The sequence below is a fragment of the Mustelus asterias genome, chromosome 14 (genome assembly GCF_964213995.1).
Source record: "Mustelus asterias chromosome 14, sMusAst1.hap1.1, whole genome shotgun sequence".
Classification (NCBI taxonomy): domain Eukaryota; kingdom Metazoa; phylum Chordata; class Chondrichthyes; order Carcharhiniformes; family Triakidae; genus Mustelus; species Mustelus asterias.
In genome coordinates, this window is record NC_135814.1 from 82,486,615 (window position 1) to 82,504,246 (window position 17,632).

The window sequence follows — 17,632 nt, forward strand, 5'->3', positions numbered from 1 at the left end:
AAAGGTACCTCACTTTGAACGGAGACTTGTACTCGCCCCTGACTGCTCTGGATTTTTATCAGATTCGTTTAAATTTGATCCCGGCTTCCAGACCGTGGCCACCAGTCAGAAGTCAGATATAAAATCCTGCCGACTACGCCATTTGTTGTAGGGAAAAATCCCTAGTACCAGTGCATTCAAGGAGGTCGAGTCGCAAGGCAAGGTTCAAAGCGTTTTTCTTTATTGGACAGTTACTGGGATCCCAGGGAGAACTGCGTAGCCAGCTCAGAAACAGTGGCTTGGCCACGTTGATCTCAACAGTTACACATTTGCTCTGGATATTTATAGGAATCCAAATTCGAGCGGGAACATTTGCTCATACATTTTTACAATACCTAAAAAGTGGCCTGTCTGGTCAGGAAGTTCCCTGGGAGACTTGTCAATTTGCATCTGTATGTTGTGTGTCCGTGTTAATGGGACTGCCTGTTCTTGCCCCGGTGTTTTAATGTGTTTCCCATTATCCTCTCGATGTGTCCCCTTATCTCACCTCTGATGTTTTGTGTCTGTATTCTATGCTTGCGAGATTAGGTGTTAATGTCATTTTGTCCTGCTGTGTGTAGGGGGATTTAATCTAATCTTTTATTCTTTTTATCCTGGTTTATTAAGTTTCTTTGCCTGCCTTGGCCATTTTATTCCCGTAATATTTTATTGACTACAGTTATGCCATATATCCCACTGCCAGGTCTTGACTCGCAGATATCCCGATCATCTGGCCAAAGGCCGGTTTAAAATGCAGCTTCGTGCTGTTGCTGGGCAGAATAAGGATCTTTTGTCGGCTTTGAAATTAAAGGTTTCTCAGCTGTGCAGAGGGGGATTTAAACGAACGTCCATTCGGGTGTTCCCCTCTGCATTGTGGGCACGTTATGAATGGTGCCAATCAGTCCAATAAATGAATATGTTTAATGAGGTGAATATTGATGAGATAATAAAAATATGGCTTTTGGAAAATGGCTTACCTCATAACAAATACCTTTTTGGGTCAATTAAACACAGGTATAATTACCCATCCAATTCATCATGGAAATGCAAATCTAGTAATTGCAAACCTTTTCTTTCAATTCTTTTATGGGGATGTGATCTTCTCTGAGCAGGCCAGCATTTAGTGTGCATTCCTGTGTGCCTTTGAGAAGGTGGTGGTGAGCTGTCTTCTTGAACTGCTGCAGTCCATGAACTGTAGGTACACCCACAATGCTGTTAGGGAGGAAGTTCCAGGAGATTGACCCAGTGACAGTTAAGGAATGGTGATGTACTTCCAAGTCACGATGCTGAGTGGTTGGAGAGGAACTTGCAGATGGTGGTCTCCCATGTGTCTGCTGCCCTTGTCCTTCTAAATGGTAGTGGTTGTGTTTTTGGAAGGTAATGCCTATTGAGGGCCTGCTGGGCATGTGTAGATGAGTTTTAAACAGGAGTTATGTACCGTGGTATGCGTGGTTAAAGATTGTCACCCAGTTGTCAGCCTTTGACTTGCTTAGGTGGTTCAAATGCATATGACACTGAACACATTCACAGAATGAAGAAATTGTATCTCGGCCTGGATAATGGACATTGAAGTATGTGATGAGCTAGCTACCCGTGGTCACACGCCATCTACACAATGAGGGAGTGGAATCACTTTTGGGTCATGAAAACAACTGAGTTCCAGTGAGGAATGCACAAGGCAATTTGTTCTACCATGCCTGGCTGAAGCGTACAATTTTTGCAAACCTATCTGCTCGCTCTTTCTGCTTATTTCTGGCAAGAGGGAATAAAATGAATGTGTTATCATTATGGGATTAGTGCTGCATGACTGATTTGACAACTTTTCAGAGTGGGATGCTTGTCCGTTCATAGTTTAATTGACAGCTCCAAGTGGTTACAGACTCTGAAGTGGTACTATGAATACAAATGCATGTTTTCATAAGGGATTAAAGGAATTTAAATGTTGTAAATGTTTTCTTTTCAATCAACGAAGAGTGTTTTTTAAATCATGAATTTATCAATAGACACTTAAAAAATGTAATTAATCTCACAACCCAGAAGTGAAAATTCAGGCCTATATTAAAAGTACGTAAGCACAAGTCACATCAGCCCATGAAGAATATTCAAACTTTAATCAATTTTAGGAAAGTTTCAAAACACGCACGCACACACACACACACACACACACGTGTACCAGCAGCCAGAACATATAATGCAACAGCTAACGTCCAGGTATCTTATAATCCCTTTAATAGCTCTATTTGGGAAAACAAGGGTCAGACACTATATCCAGGAAGCTTGGGATTGGAGGTGTACCGGATATGGGTTTTTTCTGGATTTAGTGTTGATGGCTGATTTCTCCGCCAAGCTGGACTCAGCTGGATGAGGAAAGGAAAAGAAGAGGGGCTGGCCCAGTTGGCTTCCGCCATTAATCCCAGCAGACCCAAAGAATAGAGGATCAGCAATCCATGACCCAGCTCTGATGAAGAGCAATGTCCGATGGGGATTGTGGTTTCCAGGGCTGGACCTGGTTTTTGTGACCATTGGGATGCCTGATAAGGGGTCTGGGTTCTGTACTTGATTCCATTGTATGCAGTTGTGTGAAGTTAAGAAAGGACACTAGTTGGATTGTGGACTTTGTAAATGGCAGCACTAGTGCCAAGTCAGCGTTGAACATTAATTGGCATGACTGTCAGCATGCCATTGGCAGTCATTGGACATGACCACATGACAGACCCTTCCTGTCAAAAGTGATAGCGGACATCTCTGGCCCTATCTTTGACCCCATTTATTACCACGTAGCAATTTAAAAACTGGCATTACACGACCAATTTAGCCTCACTGACCTCAAAAGCTTAAAAAAAAGACATGCATTCTAAACGCACAAAACCCAATAAAGCACATGTCTATAAACATTTACAAACCCTTTATGACTGTGTGGCCAAATTCCACTCCAACCCGATTTTCAAGTTTGTTGATGACACCACCGTAGTGGGTCGGATCTCAAACGATGACAGGACGGAGTACAGGAAAGAGATAGAGGGTGAGATTCTCTGACATGCCCCGCCCCCGACCACGTGATGCCCGCTGGTGGAAGGTAGCATGTTGTTTGCCAGTGGTGGGATTCTCTAGTCCCGCCACTAGCAATGAGAATTCTCATTGACGTCTGTGCTAGCGGGAAGCTCGTGGGTGGGGGTGCGCTGCCAGCAGGAGTGAGAATCCCGCCGGTGTGAACGGCCGAAGAATTCCAGCTGGAGAATCTGGTGAATTGGTGCAATGACAATAATCTCTCCTTCAATATCAGTAAAATGAAGGAGACAGTCATCGACTTCAGGAAGTGTGGTGGAGGACATCCCCCTGTTTACATCAATGGGGATGAAGTGGAAATGGTCGAGAGCTTCAAGTTTCTAGGTGTCTAGATCACCAACAACCTGTCCTGGTCCCTCCATGCCGATGCTAGTTATGAAAGCCCACCAACGCCTCTACTTTCTCAGGAGGTGAAGGAAATTCGGCATGCCCGCTATGACACTCTCACCAATTTTTACAAATGCACCATAGAAAGCATCCTTTCTAGAAGCATCGCAGCTTTATCTGGCTCCTGCTCTGACCAAGACTGCAAGAAACTACAAAAGGTTGTGAAAGAAGCCCAGTCCATCACTCAAACCAGCCTCCCATCCATTGGCTCTGTCTACACTTCCCGCTACCTCGTGAAAAGCAGCCAGCATAATCAAGGCCCCCAAGCAACCCGGACATACTCTCGGCACTTCTCTATCCCCCCTGTCATTGGTCCCTTCCACCACCCCCTCCACCGATCATCTGATCATTGGCCCCTTCCCCCCTCCCCTGATCATCTGCACCTTCCCCCCTGCTCCCGGTTAGTGGCCCGTTCTCCCCCCCCCTCCACCCCCAACACTCTGAGCCAACACCCACCTCCAACACCACCCCCCCAGTGCCATCCTGTGCCAAGGAGCAGTGCCAAGGGGTGCTCATTGGAGTTTATTATAGTAAGAGGTGACTTATTGAAACATATACTATAGTGAGGGGACTTAACGGGGTAAATGAGAGGCATTTCCACTGGTGGGGGTATCCTAAACCTTCCCCTATGGCCAAGGATATGTGTGGGTGGTTTTAGAATGAGGGGTTGCCTATTTAAGACAGTGTTGAGGAGGAGTTTGTTCTCTCAGAGGGTTGTGAATCTTAGGAATTTTCTACCCCAGAGAGCTGTGGAATCTGGACATATTGAACATATTCAAGGCTGAGATAGGTTTTTGAAATATAGGGGAGTCAAGAACAGGCAGGAAAGTGGAGTTATGGCCAAGATCAGATCAGCCATGATCTTACAGAATGTGCAGCAGGCATGAGGGTTGTATGGCATAGCACTGCTACTACTTCAGTGGTTAGCACTGCTGCCTCACAGTGCCAGGGACCCGGATTTGATTCCTGGTTTGGGTTACGGTCTGCGTGGAGTCTGCATGTTCTCCCTGTGTCTGCGTGGATTTCCTCTCACAGTCTGAAGGAAATGTTGATTAGCTGCATTGGCCATGCTAAATTCTCCCTCAGTGTACCCGAACAGGCGCTGGAGTGTGGCACTAGGGGATTTTCACAGTAGCTTCATTGCAGTGTAAATGTAAGCCTACTTGTGACACTAATGAATATGTTTAAAACGTTATAAAACTTTAGATATGGGCGTCACTGGGCCAGCATTTATTGCCCATCCCTAATTGCCTTCAAGAGAGCATTGCTGTGGATCTGGAATCATCTGTAGGCCAGACCACAAAAGGATGACGGATTTCCTTCCCTAAAGGACATTAGTGAACCAGATGTGCTTTTTATGATAATCAACAATGGTGGTTCCATGGTGATCATTAGACCTTTAATTCCAAATGTTATTGAATTCAAATTTCATCATCATGGTGGGATTTGAACCCGGTCCCTAGAGCTTTACCCTGGGTCTCTGGATTATGTGTCAAGTGACAATACCACTCTGCCGCCTCTTCCCCCTATGTCCAAGGATATGTGTGGGGGAGTTATGAAGGAGGCTGGGGATGAAGGAGGACAGGACAACAGTGAAATCATGGTATGAATGAAGCAGAACTCAAAGTAAAAACCTCGATCAGAGTGGAGATTAGCAAGGAGGAGATTTTTAGCAGAAAGTTGGACTTGGAATGGGGATTTTGAACAAAGAACAAAGAACAGTACAGCACAGGAAACAGGCCCTTCGGCCCTCCAAGCCTGTGCCGCTCCTTGGTCCAACTAGACCAATCGTTTGTATCCCTCCATTCCCAGGCTGCTCATGTGACTATCCAGGTAAGTCTTAAACGATGTCAGCGTGCCTGCCTCCACCACCCTACTTGGCAGCGCATTCCAGGCCCCCACCACCCTCTGTGTAAAAAACGTCCCTCTGATATCTGAGTTATACTTCGCCCCTCTCAGCTTGAGCCCGTGACCCCTCGTGATCATCACCGCCGACCTGGGAAAAAGCCCCACTGTTAACCCTATCTATACCCTTCATAATCTTGTACACCTCTATTAGATCTCCCCTCATTCTCCGTCTTTCCAGGGAGAACAAGCCCAGTTTACCCAATCTCTCCTCATAGCTAAGACCCTCCATACCAGGCAACATCCTGGTAAACCTTCTCTGCACTCTCTCTAACGCCTCCACGTCCTTCTGGTAGTGCGGCGACCAGAACTGGACGCAGTACTCCAAATGTGGTCTAACCACCGTTCTATACAGCTGCATCATCAGACTCCAGCTTTTATACTCTATACCCCATCCTATAAAGGCAAGCATACCATATGCCTTCTTCACCACCTTCTCCACCTGTGTTGCCACCTTCAAGGATTTGTGGACTTGCACACCTAGGTCCCTCTGTGTTTCTATACTCCTGATGACTCTGCCATTTATTGTACAACTCCCCCCTACATTATTTCTTCCAAAATGCATCACTTCGCATTTATCTCCATCTGCCACCTCTCCGCCCAATTTTCCAGCCTGTCTATATCCTGCTGTATTGCCCGACAATGCTCTTCGCTCTCCGCAAGTCCAGCCATCTTCGTGTCATCCGCAAACTTGCTGATTACACCAGTTACACCTTCTTCCAAATCATTTATATATATCACAAATAGCAGAGGCCCCAGTACAGAGCCCTGCGGAACACTACTGGTCACAGACCTCCAGCCGGAAAAAGACCCTTCGACCACTACACTCTGTCTCCTATGGCCAAGCCAGTTCTCCACCCATCTAGCCACTTCTCCTTGTATCCCATGAGCCTTAACCGTCTTAACCAACCTGCCATGTGGGACTTTGTCAAATGCCTTACTGAAATCCATATAGACGACATCCACGGCCCTTCCTTCATCAACCGTTTTTGTCACTTCCTCAAAAAACTCCACCAAATTTGTAAGGCACGACCTCCCTCTTACAAAACCATGCTGTCTGTCACTAATGAGATTGTTCCGTTCTAAATGCACATACTCTCTAAGAATCCTCTCCAACAACTTCCCTACCACGGACGTCAAGCTCACCGACCTATAATTTCCTGGGTTATCCCTGCTACCCTTCTTAAACAACGGGACCACATTCGCTATCCTCCAATCCTCAGGGACCTCACCCGTGTCCAAAGAAGCGACAAAGATTTCCGTCAGAGGCCCAGCAATTTCATCTCTCGTCTCCCTGAGCAGTCGAGGATAGATGCCATCAGGCCCTGGGGCTTTGTCAGTTTTAATGTTCCCTAAAAAACCTAACACTTCCTCTCTTGTAATGGAGATTTTCTCTAACGGGTCAACACCTCCCTCCGAGACACTCCCGGTTAACACGCCCCTCTCCTTCGTGAATACCGATGCAAAGTATTCATTTAGGATCTCCCCTATTCCCTTGGGTTCTAAGCATAATTCCCCTCCTTTGTCCCTGAGAGGTCCGATTTTCTCCCTGACAACTCTTTTGTTCCTAACGTACGAATAGAATGCCTTAGGATTCTCCTTAATCCTGCCTGCCAAGAACATTTCGTGACCTCTTTTTGCCCTTCTAACTCCCCGTTTGAGTTCTTTCCTACTCTCTCTGTATTCCTCCAGAGCTCCATCTGTTTTCAGTTGCCTGGACTTAACGTACGCCTCCCTTTTCTTTTTAATCAGATCCTCAATTTCCCTGGTTATCCACGGCTCTCGAATCCTACCTTTCCTATCTTTCCTTTTTACAGGCACATGCCTATCCTGCAGCCTTATCAATAGTTCCTTAAAAGACTCCCACATGCCAGACGCGGACTTACCCTCGAACATCCTCTCCCAATCAACATCCACCAATTCCTGCCTAATCCGGCTATAGTTAGCCTTCCCCCAATTTAGCACCCTGCCCGTAGGACAGCACTCATCCTTGTCCATTACTATCCTAAAGTTAACAGAGTTGTGGTCACTATTTGCCACATGTTCCCCTACCGAAACTTTGACGACCTGACCGGGCTCATTTCCCAGAACTAGGTCCAGTATAGCCCCCTCTCTAGTCGGGCTATCTACATACTGTTCCAAAGAACCTTCCAGTACGCATTTTACAAATTCCTCCCCGTCCGGACCCCCAGCTCGAAGCACTTTCCAGTCTGTGCCAGGGAAATTAAAGTCCCCCACTACAACAACCCTATTTTTTCTGCACCTATCCAGAATCTCCTGACATATCCTTTCCTCCACTTCCCGTGGGCTGTTGGGTGGTCTGTAGTACACCCCCAGCATAGTGACTCCACCCTTCCTGTTTCTGAGTTCCACCCACAGCGACTCAGTACATGACCCCTCTAAGTTGTCTACCCTCTGCACTGCGGTAATATGCTCCTTAACTAATATCGCTACTCCCCCACCTTTTTTAGCCCCTCCTCTGTCTCGCCTAAAACACTTATACCCCGGAATATTCAGCTGCCAGTCCTGTCCTTTTAACCAAGTTTCCGTCACCGCAACCACATCCAAATTCCGCATAAGCATTAAGGCCCTACGTTCGTCTGTTTTACCCGTTACGCTCCTCGCATTGAAGCAGATGCACTCCAGACCTCCAGGCCCACTCAGGTCATCCTCCTCCAGAGTGCTCCTCTTCTTAGCTAGCCTTGCCCTGGCCCCCAGCTCAACCCCAGCCTCAGTATTTACTGACCTACTGTTTTGTTCCCCACCCCCCTGCCACACTAGTTTAAATCCTGCCGAAACACTCTAGCAAAACTCCCAGCCAGGATATTTGCTCCCTTCCAGTTAAGGTGTAACCCATCCTTTCTGTACAGTTGCCATCCTGACTTGAAGATTTCCCAGTTATCTATGAATTTAAAACCCTCCCTCTTGCACCAGTCCTTTAGCCACACGTTCAACTGTAGAATCTCCCTGTTCCGAGCCTCACTTGCACTAGACACCGGGAGCAGTCCAGAGATTGCTACCCTGGAGGCCTTACTTTTTAGCCTAGCACCCAACTCCCTGAATTTCTCTCGTATGACCCCCCTGCTCTGAATGAGGGGAAAGGGGTGAGGGGCTCTGAGAACAAGAAACCAGGAGGAAAATGGAAAAGCCGAGGTTTTATTTAGCAATGATAGTCATACCACCATCTTGATCATTAAGCTGGGGCTGGTAGTGGAAGAAATGGACAACAACAGAAGTTCGTTGAGGGAGAAAGAGCCACTATCTGTGACTTAAGCTTCACTGAATGCCATGATATCAATGTAATCAGCCATATGTAACCATGGACAGCAAGGTTATTGTTTACAAAGAGAAACCCAACATTCTGGGGGAAATGTGGAGAAGGAGGATGTTATAATTTTCCTTTTCTCTTTTGAAGAAAATTGGCAAAATCCACCCTGGTTCTTGTGCTTGTGTTTGGAGTGCATTACATCGTGTTTGTCGGTGTGCCACATACCTTCACTGGATTAGCATGGGAAATCCGAATGCACTTTGAACTTTTCTTCAACTCCTTTCAGGTGAGGCAATTTATATCTGTTATGTAAGAGGCTAAAGTAATGAATGATGAGGCATTAAACCCCGGTTTCTGCTGAGTTAGGTTATCAATGAGTATTGAAGTACACCAGCTCGCCTCAATTAACGAAGGGGATAAACTACTCTAATTGACATGGTAGTTTCAATGAAGAGGGGACCTGTTCCAATGGGATGGTCTTCATCTAAATCATGCTGGGATCAGAATCCTGGCAAATCGGATAATTAGGGCTGTAGATAGGGCTTTAAACTAAATAGTGGGGGGGAGGGTTCAGTTGTATGGAGAATTAGAAAATCAAAGTTAAAGGAGAGGGTAGAAGTGCAGGTCAATGATGAGGACTTTCAACTAGTTAAAAGGGCCAAGGGCTCAGGAGAGGTTAGTAAAATTTCAAGACCATGTAACAAAACAGAGAGTATAGAAGGTGACAGGAATCTAACCTCAGACAGAGTAAAAAAGGTGACAAGTATGAGAAGGGAGGTGGTCATAGCAGGACTGAGGGTGTTGTACCTAAATGCGTGCAGTATATGGAACAAGGTAAATGAGCTTGTTGCGCACATTGAAATTGGCCGGTACGATGTTGTGGGCATCACAGAGACATGGCTGCAAGGGGATCAGGGCTGGGATCTAAATATCCAAGGCTATGTGTCCTATCGAAAGGACAGGCAGATGGGCAAAGGGGGTGGGGTTGCATTGTTAGTAAGGAATGAAGTTAAATCAATAGCAAGAAGTGATATAGGATCAGAAGGCATAGACTCTGTGGGTAGAGTTGAGGAATTGCAAAGATAAAAAGACCCTAATGGGAGTTATGTACAAGCCCCTTAGCAGTAGTCAGGATGTGGGGCAGAAAATAAATCAGAAGATAGAAAAGGCATATTAAAAAAGGCAATATTACAATAATCATGGGGGACTTTAATATGCAGGTGGACTGGAAAAATCAGGTAGATAGTGGATCCCAAGAAAAGGAATTTATGGAATGTCTGAGAAATAATTTTTTGGTGCAGCTTGCGACAGAGCCTACTAAGGAATATAGAATTCTGGATCTGGTGATGTTTAATGAGGCAGACTTGATTAGGGAACTTAAGGTGAAGGAACCCTGAGGGAGCAGTGACCACAATATGATAGAATTTACCCTGCAGTTTGAGAGGGAGAGGCTGGAATCAGATGTGATGGTATTACAATTAAATAAAGATAACTACAAAGACATGAGGGAGGAGCTGACCAGAGTTGATTGGAAAGGGAGCCTAGCAGGGAAGACAGTGGAACAGCAAAGGCAGGAGTTTTTGGGGGTTATTCGGGAGGCACAACAGAAATTCATCCCAAGGAGGAGGAAACATGCTAAGGGGAGGACGAGGGGGGAGAAGATGAAATATGAGTGTGAGCTAGCTAGTAATATAAAAGAAGATAGGAAGAGTTTTTTTCAATATATAAAAGGTAAGAGAGAGGCAAAAATAGACGTTGGACCACTGGAAAATGAGGCTGGAGAAGTAATAATAGGAAACAACAAAATGGCAGAGGAACTAAATAGTTACTTGGGTGGTCACGGTGGAAGACACCAGTGGGATGCCAGAGCTCCAGGAGAATCAGGGGCACAGGTGAGTGTAGTGGCCATCACTAAGGAGAAGTTTCTGGGGAAACTGAAAGGTCTAAAGGTGGATAAATCACCTGGACCGGATGGACTACACCCCAGGGTTCTAAAAGAGATAGCTGAGGAAATGGTGGAGGCATTGGTGGTGATCTTTCAGGAATCACTGGAGGCAGGGAGGGTTCCAGAGGACTGAAAAGTAGCTAATGTAACACCGCTGTTTAAGAAGGGAGGGAGGCAGCAGATGGGAAATTATAGGCCGGTTAGCCTGACTTCAGTCACTGGCAAGATTTTAGAGTCCATTATTAAAGATGAGATCGCGGAGTACTTGGAAGTGCATGATATGATAGGACTGAGTCAGCACAGCTTTGTCAAGGGGAAGTCATGTCTGACAAATCTGTTAGAGTTCTTTGAGGAGGTAACAAGGAAATTAGATAAAAGAGAACCAGTGGACGTGATTTATTTAGATTTCCAGAAGGCCTTTGACAAGGTGCCGCATAGGAGACTGTTAAATAAGTTAAGAGCCCATGGTGTTATGAGTAAGATTCTGGCATGGATAGAGGATTGACTGACTGGCAGAAGGCAGAGAGTGGGGATAAAAGGGTCTTTTTCAGGGTGCAGCCGGGGACTAGTGGTGTGCCTCAGGGGTTGGTGCTGGGACCACAACTTTTCACAATATACATTAACGATTTGGAGGAAGGAATTGAAGGCACTGTTACTAAGTTTGCAGATAATATAAAGAGATGTAGAAGTTCAGGTAGTTGTGAGGAAGCAGAGGGGCTGCAGAAGGACTTGGACAGGTTAGGAGAGTGGGCAAAGAAGTGGCAGATAGAATACAATGTAGAAAAGTGTGAGGTTATGCACTTTGGAAGGAGGAAGGGTGGCATAGAATATTTTCTAAATGAGAAAATGCTTAGGAAATCAGAAACACAAAAGGACTTGGGAATCCTTGTTCAAGATTCTCTTTTGTTAGTTAGGAAGGCAAATGCAATGTTAGCATTCGTGTCGAGAGGGCCAGAATACAAGAGCAGGGATGTACTTCTGAGGCTTTATCAAGCTCTGGGCAGACCTCATTTGGAGTATTGTGAGCAGTTTTAGGCCCCGTATCTAAGGAAGGATGTGCTGGCCATGGAAAGGGTCCAGAGGAGGTTCACAAGAATGATCCCTGGAATGAAGAGCTTGTTATATGAGGAACGGTTGAGGACTCTGGGTCTGTACTCGTTGGAATTTAGAAGGATGAAGGGGGATCTTATTGAAACTTACAGGATACTGCGAAGCCTGGATAGGGTGGATGTGGAGGGGATGTTTCCACGAGTAGGAAAAACTAGAACCAGAGGGCATAATCTCAAGCTAAAGGGACGATCCTTTAGAACAGAGATGAAGAGGAATTTCTTCAGCCAGAGAGTGGTGAATCTGTGGAACTCTGCCGCAGAAGGCTGTGGAGGCCAGGTCATTGAGTGTCTTTAAGACAGAGATAGATAGGTTCTTGATTAATAAGGGGATCAGGGGTTATGGGGAAAAGGCAGGAGGATGAGGATGAGAAAAATATCAGCCATGATTGAATGGCGGAGCAGACTCAATGAGACGAATGGCCTAATTCTGCTCCTATGTCTTATGGTCATATGAAAAAAATATCCTAAGTATCCGACAGTGATTTAAGAAAAACCTGAATGCTGAGACTCACTCATTTATAGTAGTGTAATAAATAAAACTAGACAAAAGGCTGGGTTATAATCCTTCCAAATCAACCATATAAATTTAAAATATTAAACATGGCTGATGAAAACCCATTTATATGCCTTCAATTTGTGATTATAAATATGTATGTATAATTAACTCTGAGCACAATTTGCTCCATTATAATAGAAAGCTTCTCAATGCTTTCAGATGATAAATAATAAATTAAATTCAAATCTATGCTTAATCTATCTCGAAGCAATTAAAGGTAGTGTGTGTTTTGGAAATCTGAGATAGACTATGCTGTTTGGAGAGCTGTTGAACATTGCTTTCCTGCCATGCGAATTTATAAGTGTGAAGATGCATTTGGACAATATTTGTCACGGGCTCACATTTCCAGTATCGTTCTGAAATATCAGGTTGTCAATTTTCCAGGAGTGTTGATAGAACCATTGAATCCTTACAGTGCAGAAAGAGGTCATTCAGCCCATCAAATCTGCACAGACTCTCCAAAAGAGCATCCCAACCAAGCCCTCCCCCTCTGCCCTATCCCTGTAACCCTTTGCATTTACCGTGGCTAATCCACCTAAACTATGCACCTTGGGACACTAAGGGGCAGTTTAGCATAGCCAATCCACCTAACCTGCACATCTTTGGACTGTGGGAGGAAACCGGAACACCCACAGGAAATCCATGGAGACACGGGAAGAATGTGCAAACTCCACACAGACAGTCACCCAAGACCAGAATCGAACCCGGGTCCCTAGTGCTGTGAGGCAGCAGAGCTAACCCACTGTGCCGTCCGTTTCCTGGCATCTTCAGAAATTATGGCCCAGTGGGGGAAAAACAGTGGTTGCTGACTCAAAGAAAAGTGCCCACAAAGCATTAGCAATCACCATGCTGTGGACCTCCCCTTTTTCCTACCATAGTGTGAATCTGGCAGCATCTCAAGGGGATTTCCAGGTCTCCAGCAACAGTGATACCATCAAGCAGGATGAACAGCTAAACTCGTGAAGCATTGCTATTGACATCAAACCAGCACGTGAAACTGATTATCCTTCACACTTAGTTCAGTGTTACAGATAGCAAAATAAACAATTGAGTCGCATGCATGGTACTGAGATAGGAAGCAGAAATCTCACAAAGTAACTTTTCATAAACTATTATTATTTTTTATTAAGATGGCACTTTACAGATATAAAATCAGGTTTTAAATTCAGGGCCAGAGAGATTTTCAGCAGTAATTATGAACATAACGAGCTGTTTAAAAAACAGCTAGTTATACCTAATTCGACAAGGTCTAACTGTTGCAGTGAATTTTACATTTGGACCAATTGCACAAAAAGACAAGTTCTCATCGTCAAGTTCATTGGTTTTTAGTTGTTGCAATCTGTGGAGTCTTCCACTGTGCAGCCTGTGGAAAAGGCTGCAAACATTGACAGCAACTCCTGGATTTCCGCATTTAACTGCATATGTAAACTCCAGAAGCTAATCGACTTCAGAGGAGTAATGATGGCAAACACTGACAAAATCCAAGCTGATTAATTTATCTCCTGGATATTGTTGGGAGCTATCAGGAAGAAAAATGACCACATTGAACAAAACAAATTGTTTATTTAAAATATTTTCCCAAAACATTTTTGGTTATTAGAAAAGATGAAAGCATCGGCGACTCGGTAAGATCGCAGCCTTCATCTTCCTGGTCAATAACATCAGCTTCTATTTCCTTTCCAAAGATGTGCAGGTTAAGTTGATTGGCCATGCTAAATTGACCCTTAGTGTCAGAGGAGTTAGCAGGTAAATACATGGGGTTACAGGGATAGGGCCTGGATGGGATTGTTGTCGGTGCAGGCTCGATGGGCCAAATGGCCTCCTTCTGCACTATAGGGATTCAATGATTCTATATCTACCATATGCGCCCGCACAAAATTCCAGATTCCTGAACTAGTTTTAGATCTGCCACAACCTCCAGCTGGTGCATAGCTGCAACCCGGAGCTTTACTGTGACCTGGATCATTACTATCTTCCTCTGCTCCTTCTTGCTGCCTGAATATCTCTGATGTTCCCACAAGCATAGCATTTTGTTTGGAAATGGGGATATTTAAATGGTTAGTGTTGACCTATGTTACTGACCAAGAAGATTAAGATCGGGATCTTACCAGCTTGCTGTCAGAAAGGGCACGAAGCCGATTTAAATATTAATGACATGCTTTTCATGTCACTAGCAAGTCCCAGATGCTATTGTCCAGGCTCACTTGTACTTACCCCCTCACCGGTCAACCCTCTCACCAGCGAGAATCACAGCTGGTCTCCACCAGCGGAGACCAGATGTGATGGTCTCATCAGGGGGATCGGAGGCCATAGAAGCTACCAGGTGGTTAGGTGAATGGCTGGACAGTGCCCATTAGGCAGTGCCAGCCCTGCAGTGCCCACTAGGTGCCATAACTGTGCCGGGGCAATGCCAAGAAAGTGGGGCCTGAGTGGGGGGGTTGAAGCTTGAGTCGGGTGGAGCTATGACATGGGGGGAAGGCAGGGAGGAGCTCCGCAGGGGGAGGAGGAGCTATGGAAGTGGGAAGGGAGAGGTAGTGGGGAAGGTGAGGGAAATCTGCAGGGGAGGTGATTGGCCAGGAGGGGAGACCGACACAATGAGCGATTGGCAGGGGAGTTGGGGGACGGGCACCGGGTGTTGCCATGGCAGGGGGGTGGTTACACTGCCGCCGATGATGGGGCAGGGTGCAATGTCCATGGAGGGCTAGGTGGGGGTGACAGGAGGTCTCCTGGTTCACTGTGTAATGGCACCCCAAGCAGTCTGCAGCCGGCTTCACTGGCAAGCTCAGGCTTCACGCCCCCTCCCCCTACTGGTGAGAATCACACGTCTGTCCAAAAAAGTGACAGTGTCACTCAATAAGTTGGAATGTCACAGCTTCCATTCGTCGTTGATACAGCTGCAGCCTTATCTGTTATCTCAGAAGGAGAGTACAAGAAATCTCTAAATCATATTCCCTGAAGCAAAACTGATGTCAAACTGATTAGTTATTCCAATAACAGTATTCTTTGGTGAAGTTGGTATAGGAGTTGAATACAATGCTGCATCCAATTACTTGTCGTTGGTATTTGTCAAAGGGAACAATGTCTCCATGATGAGAAGGAATTAGCTGAAAAAAATACTGTTAGATTGGGCAGAATTATTTACAATAGGGATCAATAAGAGCATGTCTGTCATTGAGGAAGTGCTAAGAGAGCAAAAAGGGTCTTTGCACAAGAATGATAAAATGAGGCATTACAAGGCTTAAGTCAAGATAAAGGATAATGTACAGTTGACATTTTGCAAGGTTGGGCCGCTGCCTTATCACAGTTAGAGGCAGTAAGTGATGATGTGAACAGACGTGTTGAAGAGTTAGTGAAAAGTTGTGAGGTGTCTCTGAGAATGAGAAATAAACTAACCAAGGTTCCTGTCATTCCATGATCAAACACAAGAAATCTGTGGGCACAGGTACAATTTGATTCCTTTGTAGTGGAAGGCAAAGAGTCCTTTGTTTTGGTTGATAGCTGCATCAAATGGATAAAAATTGAGTCTATTCCCAATGCCACAAGTGCAAAAACCATTGTGGTTTTGTGAAGTTAGTTTGCAATGTATTGGTTTTCAGAGCTGTTGGTGCCAGATAATAGGCCAAGATTACATTAGAAGAATTTGAAATATTTCTGAGTAAGAATGGAGTCAAATACACTTTAATACACCCAGCATCGAATGGTGCTGCAAAAGAAGTATATTGTTAGAGAGGGTGCAGAAAAGGTTTACCGGGATGCTGCCTGGATTAAAGGGTATGAGCTGTAAGGGGAGGCTGGACAAACTAGGGTTGAAATGTCTAATACTAGGGGGCATGCACTTTCAGGTGAGGGGGGGAAAGTTTGAAGGAGATAGGGGAAAGGAGATAGACATTTCAACTCTGGGGAAAACAATTCTGACAGTCAACCCTATCTATGCTTTTCATAATTTTATAGACTTCTATCAGTTCTCCCCTTAGCCTCTGCCACTCCAGAGAAAACAACCCTAGTTTGTCCAGCCTCCCCTTACAGCTCATAGCCTTTAATCCAAGCAGCATCCCGGTAAACCTCTTCTGCACCCTCTCTAACAATATACTTCTTTTTGCAGCACCATTCTTACTCAGAAATATTTCAAATTCTTCTAATGTAATCTTGGCCTATTATCTGGCACCAACAGCTCTGAAAACCAATACATTGCAAACTAACTTCACAAAACCACAATGGTTTTTGCACTTGTGGTATTGGGCATAGACTCAACTTTTATCCATTTGATGCAGCTATCAATCAAAACAAAGCACTCATTGCCTTCCACTACAAAGGAATCAAATTGTATCTGTGTCTACAGTTTTCTTGTAACACAGACACAATTTTCTGTTCTTTACAGAATAAGCCCACCATCTACAACAGGTTACTCTTCTTACAAGTTACTATTTAAACATGTTCCTAGGGCAAGGTTTAGTTTGCTTAAGCCAGATGTCAGTAGCAAAGGAAAAGAAAAGCAAGACAAAGTGAAGATGAGTTATGATACGTGAAGCATGAAATTAAAGAGAGTTGAGTGCAGGTCAGAAGATCATGGTTAAGAATCATTGAGGTGATCAGGAGAAGTATGTAATTGGAGTTGTTGTGAAGAGACTAGGTGCATTCACATATTTGACAGATTAGAGAGTGACTCTGCAGTGCCATTGTGGTGATTGTAACTTTAAGGGAAACACAGCAGAGTAAGGGTCACATGGCCTGGGTGACCAATCAGGAGTCTGTGCTCGCCCCACAACAGAAAACTCCCGCTCGAGATCAATGGACCTTTGCATTCCCGCGGCGGGCAGGACAGGAAAATTCCACCCTGAGTGTGGAATCACTCCAGTGTGAAAAAGGCTTCTCGACAGAGACATTTCGGGGGCTTGCTATGGCCATGCGGCTACTGTACAATTTTTATTAATAAATACCTTTTGCATTCACTATTGAAGTCTGTGAAAGTGTATCTTTACTGTCATGTAGATAATATGCAAGAGGAAATCTGTAGTCCAAATTTTCCTACTTAAAGTAAATGTCAGAAAGTAAGTGAAAGTCAAAAGCTCAAAGTTTGCCTGTACTACAGAACCCACTAGTTCACCAAGTGAGTGGAGTCTTAAGGTTAATACAGATCAATATCACAATCCCAAATATAGGTGGAGTTGGTAGTCAAGGTCCAAACTAGGCTTGATACAGTCAGTGATGTTGAGAGAGCAGAGGCAGTTAAAGGAACTGGACAGAAAGAGAAAGAAGCCAGATTACTTCATTGAATATATGAGGAAGGATGAAAAAATATGTCACTAAAACAGAAAATGCTGGAAAATCTCAGCAGGTCTGACAGCATCTGTGGAGAGAGAATAGAACCAATGTTGTAT

At 44.8% G+C, this 17,632-nt stretch overlaps 1 protein-coding gene across 1 annotated transcript in view; it reads left to right on the forward strand.

Annotated features, from left to right (window-relative positions):
* LOC144504073 (parathyroid hormone 2 receptor-like) overlaps positions 1-17,632 on the forward strand; it is a 162,725-nt gene that overhangs the window by 137,729 nt on the left and 7,364 nt on the right. The window contains exon 11 of the mRNA XM_078229238.1: positions 8,792-8,930. Coding sequence (XP_078085364.1) covers positions 8,792-8,930 — 139 coding nt within the window. The remainder of the gene's footprint in view (positions 1-8,791; positions 8,931-17,632) is intronic.